General features: G+C 30.7%; 1 protein-coding gene across 5 annotated transcripts in view; it reads right to left on the reverse strand.

The window, feature by feature from the left end:
- LOC108975066 (microphthalmia-associated transcription factor) overlaps window positions 1-8,065 on the reverse strand; it is an 18,317-nt gene extending 10,252 nt beyond the window's left edge. For 2 of the 5 annotated variants that reach the window (XM_018943332.1, XM_018943331.1), the window contains exons 1-4: window positions 7,017-8,065; window positions 3,984-4,395; window positions 3,776-3,877; window positions 3,196-3,711 (exon numbers count right to left, since the gene is read on the reverse strand). In XM_018943332.1, coding sequence (XP_018798877.1) covers window positions 3,196-3,711; window positions 3,776-3,877; window positions 3,984-4,395; window positions 7,017-7,174 — 1,188 coding nt within the window. In that variant the 5' untranslated portion in view covers window positions 7,175-8,065. Of the gene's footprint in view, window positions 1-3,195; window positions 3,712-3,775; window positions 3,878-3,983; window positions 4,396-4,525; window positions 5,412-5,531; window positions 5,847-7,016 lie in introns of those variants that run through there. The other 3 variants (XM_018943329.1, XM_018943328.1, XM_018943330.1) reach the window with 3 other exon arrangements.
- Window positions 8,066-8,489: the final 424 nt, after the last annotated feature.

Consider the following 8,489-nt stretch of genomic DNA (forward strand, 5'->3'; position numbering starts at 1 on the left):
ATTAAAAAACAAAAATATTTCATAAAGTTAAAAAAATTATTGTTTGATACGTTGAATGACAGCAATAACGACTTTGAATACAAAAAAGTTTATATGCGTGTGTGGAGCATTTCAATTTAATATCAWTTATTTGAGCAATTCATTAATATGTATACATATGTACACACATACAAGTATATGCATATTGAATAACTTTTGCAAGGGTGGGGAGAGGTCAATTAAAAGAAATTACAAAATCCTCTAAGTTTGTAGAAGTATGTACATTAAATTGATCCAGTATTTCCAAATTTTCGCGCTTCAACACATTTGTACATATGAACTTATGTCTACATAAATATTTTACATTGTATTTACGTATATAGATAGTCAATAACACAATACATTCAAACGCGGGGCGTTTTGAATTTTAACACAGGTAATCTCGTAATAAGTAGTAATGTAAATATTATTTAATTTCATATAATTGAATATGATTATCGTTTTTAAGAAAAATATACACATAAACATTTTAACGAAAAATCTATAATGTACTAGCATGTTGAAACCAGTTTTGTGAATAAGTGTCGCAAGCGCAATCACTATAGACCCTTCGGTAGTTACATTAGAAATCAGTTGCGGGCAATCAATCAGTGATAAACAACAACCTAGGCATGTTTGAACATTCAGTCGTTTGTATGGACCATCACCATCGAATAAATGAATGTACATATGTACATACATACTTGATTTATACACTTTTGAATAAATATATGCTTAAATATTTGTAATAAGATATTTATGCGAATGTTTCTTTCTGTACACTCACCTTCGTTTTCCGCCGTGTTATTACATTAAATACCGGCATTTTGGTACGTCTTTGGTTTTTTCTGGGGGTTGGGGTGGATCTGTGGCGTTTTTTCGACAGTTTGGCGGACTTTTATTTTCGCTCGTAAATAAGTTTAAATAAATGTAGATGATCAGGTACTTATAAAGATTTTTTACRCTTTCGTATTTTGAAAATGCTTTGTGTTTATTTTAAACACTATTCGTTAAGTAATTTATTCACTTGTTGTCGGTTACTGGCATGAAATTGAATCGTCTAATTTAGTGTCAATAATTATATTATATATGTCAGAGAGTTGTAAGCACAGAATTGAATTTATAACAAAATTTGTTCACACTTGTTTCAATTTTCAAACAAGCGTTCACCTCTAGTGTATTCTAATAATACTTGATTCAAATTGCTAAATACTGCCGTATAATGAGATCCGATCTAAGCGTGTGATTGTGTAAAACGGTTAAGTACGGGTTTATTATTTTGTATTTATTTAAATTGTTTGAATATAATGAATTAGTCATAATTACGTTTGTCACTTCGTTAGGTTCAAAATTTATGTATAGCTCTTAGAATCCCCGAAGGTCGGAAAGCATTCATTTTTATATATTCTAATATGCAAAAGTATATATGTAGTTTGTCAGTTGAAAGATCCACAAATGTTCGTAATATTTTTTATACATATCGAAATACAATAAGTATTAACCATTATTATCTCCTTATTTTGAATTAATTGTATTATTATTTCACCAAATCCGGCGTTTTTAACATTATATGGAACTCAACGTAGTTTCACACTTATTTGTTTGTTGAATTCTCACATTTCCTCTCTACAATTTTATGGTAGTAGCTTTCTACATTTATATAACATTTAATTCATATGCAGTATGAAAACTATACATTAAATAAACAAAGCAAGTTACTGGCCCACCGACCGCTCCAAAAATTGTAATATATGCTATAATAATCTACAGCCCAGTTGGAGTAAAACAGTTAAGTAGAAGTTCGAATCTCTACTGAGTTATCGAGTTCGTTTTTGTTGAGCGAAATGTGTTTTACCACTACCAGTAAAAGATCGAGGTGATTATAAATTTGAAGCGTTCAACACAGTTTCCATTTCGTTTCATTTATGTGGTGTATTATTATACAACTGTGTGTAGTAACTTCGATCCCGAATCGTTAAATTACGGGATTTTGCCGACTATTAGCCGGAGAACATTCATATTAATTTTACAATTTAAAGAATTAGCGATTGCATATGTTTAAATGTAATTTTTTATCACATTGGTAAAATAACTTTCTCTCAAATAATTTAATGAAAAAATAATAGTATTTTTGTATCTTTGACAACTGACAAAAGTTTACAATACTAAACACTTATTTAACAAATTCAAAGATATCCCTTGCATGACCTAGATATGTATATACGAATTTATTTATATATGCACATATGTATGTATATGTATTTGTAAATATATATATATAAGTATATATWTATTATATATTAATATTTCCAAAAACGAGTATAATTGCAATAGATATCAGTCAAAACGTAATCCCTTTCTAGCACATACACAATTATGGTCTCCTTTATCACTCTGTATTGAAAGTGATTAATTGAACAGATTATTGCTGATTTAAAATACTTATATTCATTGGTGTTGAGACATTCATGTCTTGAATTTTTTTATAAAAATTAACTCACGCATTGATTCATAGGGTGTAGGGGCTTTATAACACGCACTAGCTATAGAAATTTATTATKGTTGGTACGTATTTAAGTAACCACTTTCATAGTGTATTGAATAAATATAAATAGAAATAAATAGAAACACCGATTAAGAAAACTAGTATACAAATCACACATTTTACTTATTTAGAYAAATGAAAGTATCGATCGTCTTGCGCGAAATAATAATTTTTTTTATTGCTRCTATATCTTTCAATAGACGCAGTCAGGTAGATTTTGTTTAATGAAGCATAAACCACAACTGTGGCATATTTTAATTTAGTGAAAATTGGTTGATATGCTTTCAAGGAATAATGTGGATGAATTTTTTTATGGTATATTCTTTACAGTTTCGAAATCTGCTCAAATCAAAACCCAAGTAATCCTCACATTTTCTACAGTTATTTATAGTATATTCATTATATGGGAGACAGCAACATATTTTAATAGGAGTAAACATGTATATCGAATTTAAAATGACATTATTTGAAATTAGTGTTACCAGAAAGCACCGTAGTAATCGTTGAAAGATGAAATGAAGGTCGACAAGTTCTACCATATAATTATACATACATATATAGACATATGCGATGCAAAAAGCTCATTATATAAATATAATATAGAAACAGTAGATTTTGCTATGGAGACTTACTTCGGATGCACTTGTTGCTACGGAACTTAAAGGTGACATTGGTGCTGATTGGACTGGGCTAGCCGTGGATACATTAGAACAATTTGCATTTTTTAGTGAATTTACTGGTCCAGATGAACGTCCCCCAAGGGATAAACCATTTGTTACACCCATTACGCAATTCTTGCCACCCGTTAAACTTGAGGAGTTACCGCCAATTGAATTCTTGTACGCGCTATCACCCCCAMAACTTTTTACCGAACTTTGGTCATTTGGAAGAAAAAATTGACTACTGCCAGCAGTTGTCATATTATTACTTGCACCATCTACACCATAAGAAGAGGGTGATATTTGCATATGRTCATCGAGAAGGGGAGTTACTGCATTCGAAGTGAGTAGTAATTGGGGAGAATGTCTAGTACTTATGTCTGTTCCTCCGTTGGATCCACCAAAATTTGAAAGATTTAGAAAATTAGGAGATTGATTGGATTCACAATTTATATTTGGCATTGCTGTAGTGTTCGGTATAGTTTTGTTCTGAAAAAAAAATACAATAAATTAAAAACACAAATCTGAAACTATGTTTTTGTACAAAACTTACTTCCCATTCATTTTTAAAAGATTCGCTTAAATATTGTCGAACTTGATTTTTCTGCTTTTGAATGACATGGTAACGGGTAGGATTTTCTAAAACTGTTCGTACCTGMAAATATATTTGAAATATAAATATTTAAAATATTCAATTACACCAGTGGAGACACATCAATTTAAAAAAATTACTAGTGAAAAATTCAAATCTTGACACTAACCTGTAAAACTTGTTTTGGGACATCAACACCGATACTTTGAAGAGGCCCCTTCAACATAACCGGACTAGAACTTGTCCCAGACGAMGTTGCCGAAGGATGATGAGTAAAATAATTTTGTTGGTTCCCTTGAACATCATTGAAATTTGTTCCAAAACTATTGGGTGCTGGTCTATAACCCCCACTATTACTATTACCCATCATATGTTGGGTATGCAACTGATGGCTATTGTTTGAGTTTGGTATCTGTTGTGTTATATAAGATTCCACTTGCTGTTGTAGTGCAGCAACTTCAGCTGCAGCCGTGGCTCTTTTTTCTGCCTCACGACGCTCCAACTCCTGCTGTTGCTGCTCACGTTGCAATTGCTGTTTAAGTTGGGTTCGTGATTTTGGAACAGTAGTTTTGAATGTAGGGCTAAAATATAAAAATAAATTTCCAACACTTAGTCGTACTTATTGTCAAACTTGAATTATAAAAATAATATTTTAATTAAATTGTTTCATTAAATTAGAATCTTTTTGATTGTGATGCTTGTTYTACCCACCCCCCTGTTGACGGCGGTAAGCCAATAACTTTTGGCTCAACCGGCTCCGTGACTGCAATATCCCCTAAGTCCACTATGCTTGGATCCATTTCTAATATCATTTCCAAGTCTTTGTCTATTCCAACAGTAACTCGTACATTACCTTCAGATTGATTGTTATCATCGTTAGAACTAATAGACAACGCTGAATGGAAATGAGAGAGGACGTTTTGTTCTTCATTTTCTAAAKTGTCCTCTATTTGTGTGTAACCTATCTTTGGTTGCACAATATTAGTTTCGTCAAAATCCATCAAGGCCGCAGGTTCAATGCCAACCTCAATTCCAAGCATTTTGTCGACTGTATTAGGATCACTCATTTTCTGATTTTTTTTGCTTGTGTTTGATTGATTTAAATTATCTTTTGTGGTAGTCATTTGGAGAGTTTGTATTCGCTGTAGAAATTCCTGAAACTCTGTTAAATTATCTGAAGATTGATTAAAAATACTTTGAGGCGACATTATGCTTCCGTTATGATAACTGATAGAGTTCAGATTAAACTATTGGAGCTGACAAAAGATAACACTGATTTGGGGTCGGATAATGTTTGCTAGTGTTCTGGGCACTGATTTGTTTGCTTCAGCAATTGATACGAATGCTGACCGAACCCGTTGTGACTCTATATATTTGATTTTGGATTATTTTTGAAAGAGCAATCATTTATTATACCGATATTTTCATATGTTTGATTTAATATTTTTCTTTCCCGAAAGAAAATCATTTTATAAATGTTACATATGCCCATAGAATGTTCATAATGCACGTGCTAATACGCATTTCTTAAATAATTGGCAACAAATAATTTTCTTCGTTCTGAAACATTAAATTCTTCACGATAAATCTATACAAGTTTGTTAAACACATGAATATATGTATACGCTATCATGAAAACATGTAGGTCGATATATTCTCAAAGCATTATACACCGTAAATCAGAGCGTTGCGTTTATTCACAATATTTTTTATTTACTTTTCTTCATTTCTTCTCTGTACATAGTTGTTTGTACAATCACTTATGATTCATTTATAATTTGTTTCTTAATTACATTTGACTTCATATTTTTATAATTCGGTGATAATACAGTTCCACAATTTTTATTAATATTAAATAAACCACATTTTATATTTTCTCATTTTGCTTATACCGTCAAGTACGAAAATATGAAGGTTTTTCTTTGGCGTATACTGAGGAGATAAGCAAAAGAAAAACGGACCTTGATCTTGTACAGAATCTCTTGAATTCGGCACCTATCGATGAGCGGTTCGATCATTCGAACTGCTTTCGTACATTTATTCTATTTAAAAACAGCTTTGTGACTGAAAAACAGGGTATTTGTATTGAACTTATAATTGTTTAAATTATATTTAGTTTTGAAGTATTAAATATTTTCTATAAGTTTTAAAAGAATTGTCAAGTGGATTTTCCAGTATAATATTTTTATAAAATAAAAAAAAAATGCTTTGGTAATAAAAATAAGTATTGTTTATTATTAACACAGACAATTTTAAATAGTTATATTCAAAAATATTTACCCTATATTCGAAAAGAAAACTTATAAGAGATACGCGCATGTTCAAAAATAATTTCAAAAGCTTTATTAGTAATACATCTACATAGATATGCGATAGATTTAGCACATGAACTTGTGTATGGCTATTTATGTGGACAAATGTGAAGTGCAAAATGGACAAACTTTTGAAATAACGTAGATCTCAGCAAAAATATTCCATGTTTATTCTCCTAATTGAGGGAAATTCATCATATCTCTTACTTAATTAGGGTAGGACTATTTTAAATTAAAATGAAATAAAACGAATTTATAAAAATTGTGTTTATGCATACTATAATTCTGCATTAATGATGTTGTTGAACAAATTTACCTTCATTGTAAGGCTGCGATATTCTTAAAGAAGATTTCATAATAAAAAGTGTAAGGCGAACTAAATATTGTTTGAAGAATACGTTTGTTTTTGTGATCAAAGTAGAACTTGTTGTGAAATTACTGGTAGAAATTATGGTTTAATTACTTAAGATCTTCTATTGTACAAAATGCAAGTTTTGGAAGCAATCAAACGCGATATGTCTTTCCCGTCCATTTTTTTAGATCCCAATGGTTTTTACACATAAAATATGTTTCATAGGCTTTAGAAAGACWCTGATTAAATACGTTGACTTTAAATTCGTAACAAAACATACTAAAATAAAAAAAAATATATCAACTCCGTATTTATTTAAACGAATGCATTCGCACTTTAATAATAAAATTGTAGATTCTTGGTTAGATAAAATTATAGAGTTATACCCCAAAAATAATTTAGATACTTTTAATGACAAGCTCTTTGTAATATATTTTATATATGTTTATGAAGTTTTTAATTTTTATGTTGAATTGTGCTACACTTTTAAWATATACATATGTATGTTTAAGCATTAAAAATGTAAAGAGACTCTTACATGTCATCGAATCGTACAGAACGAGTAGCTGCCTTCAATTCATAGAATTCAACATTATCCGATCTTCCAGCAACTTGCACTTCAGTAGAAAGTAAATCCAAATCRTCGATCGGAAAATATTCAAGATCGAAATCCATGTTTATGCCGGACTCAGCCATAATCGCAGTTGAGTATATTTTAGGCAGGTTGAACTTGGGGTAAATGGAAAAGTTCAAGCTTCATTCGTTGATTAATTAGCGCAAATTGATTCCTGGCGGCTTGTGGTGAATTGGTGAGTTTTCATCAAAATATATTTAAGGTTGTGTAATATCTTTTCATTTTATTCTCCGTTGTCTTATTTGTTTGGTTGTTTAATTAAGAAGAGCTTGAAACTCGGTCGTTGGCAATCGGCAATTTATTCCAATAAAATCAACTTGAATGTCTTGTTAAACGATGGTTTGTGTGATAGACCACTATACAAATCACTAATACATATGTAACCACGTGTACTTTAAGCAGCTGATTACTTGCTAGTTGCTTTTGCCGATCGATTGTGTTGGAGTTTSTGCTTCTTTTGTTGCCTTTATCATGTTTGTAGAAAGACAATTTTCGTGTATAGATACTGTGGTTAGATTTTTTATTAACAGGTGTAACGTAGTTATATTTGGTTCTCTTAAGTTCTTTGCAACTTGACTGATATTTTGGCGGCCATCTTTAATTTTATTTTAATTTTATTAGACATTAATTTAACACGATCACTCTTCGTTGTGTCTCGTACAAACCCAAATTCAACATCAACACAAACATAAGCTTATTAGTATTATTTCGAACTACATATATGTATATACATGTGAAACTTATTTGCCAAGTTGCGATCTGCGTAATGGCTGTCGGAACCAGTTCAAACTCTTGAGCTTATGTCGCACTACAGATCACTCAACAATTACTAAATGATCGTGGAATTATTTTACAATTTCATASTGATTTATTTTAACTTATTATCAATTGCTTGTATTAACTTTTAAATCTAATTGCAGAACTTCACCACTTAGTGCCAACCGTCCGTCTAACTACTGGTGATACCGGGGAAAAAGATAAAGCAGTGAGAGAGTATTTACTCCTAGTGCTCGTACAGTTAAAGTGGTTGCGGAGGTAGCTTTGAATGTAATATGCAACTCACCTCAGTTAATGGTGGATACAAAAACGGTAATGAAACGAGTGCTAACACAAAATAAAATAATTTTATTGACATAGTTATTTGTAGCATAAAAGCTAAGATACATTTATAATACATATTTACTTTATTTAATGTTATATTTTTTCAGATTATTAGATGAAAGATTCTCGCATATAAACACATTACAGTTTCAATGTGTTTTGTAATTTTTGGAATCTTCTATCCAAATCAATATCAAATTACAATATCTAAATGATAGTACAAACGGTTTACCCTCAAATTTGATGAATAAATGTATATGCATATGTCACTAATAT

Source organism: Bactrocera latifrons, unplaced genomic scaffold (assembly GCF_001853355.1).
Source record: "Bactrocera latifrons isolate USDA-ARS-PBARC rearing strain unplaced genomic scaffold, ASM185335v1 scaffold_601, whole genome shotgun sequence".
NCBI classification, from domain to species: Eukaryota; Metazoa; Arthropoda; class Insecta; order Diptera; family Tephritidae; genus Bactrocera; species Bactrocera latifrons.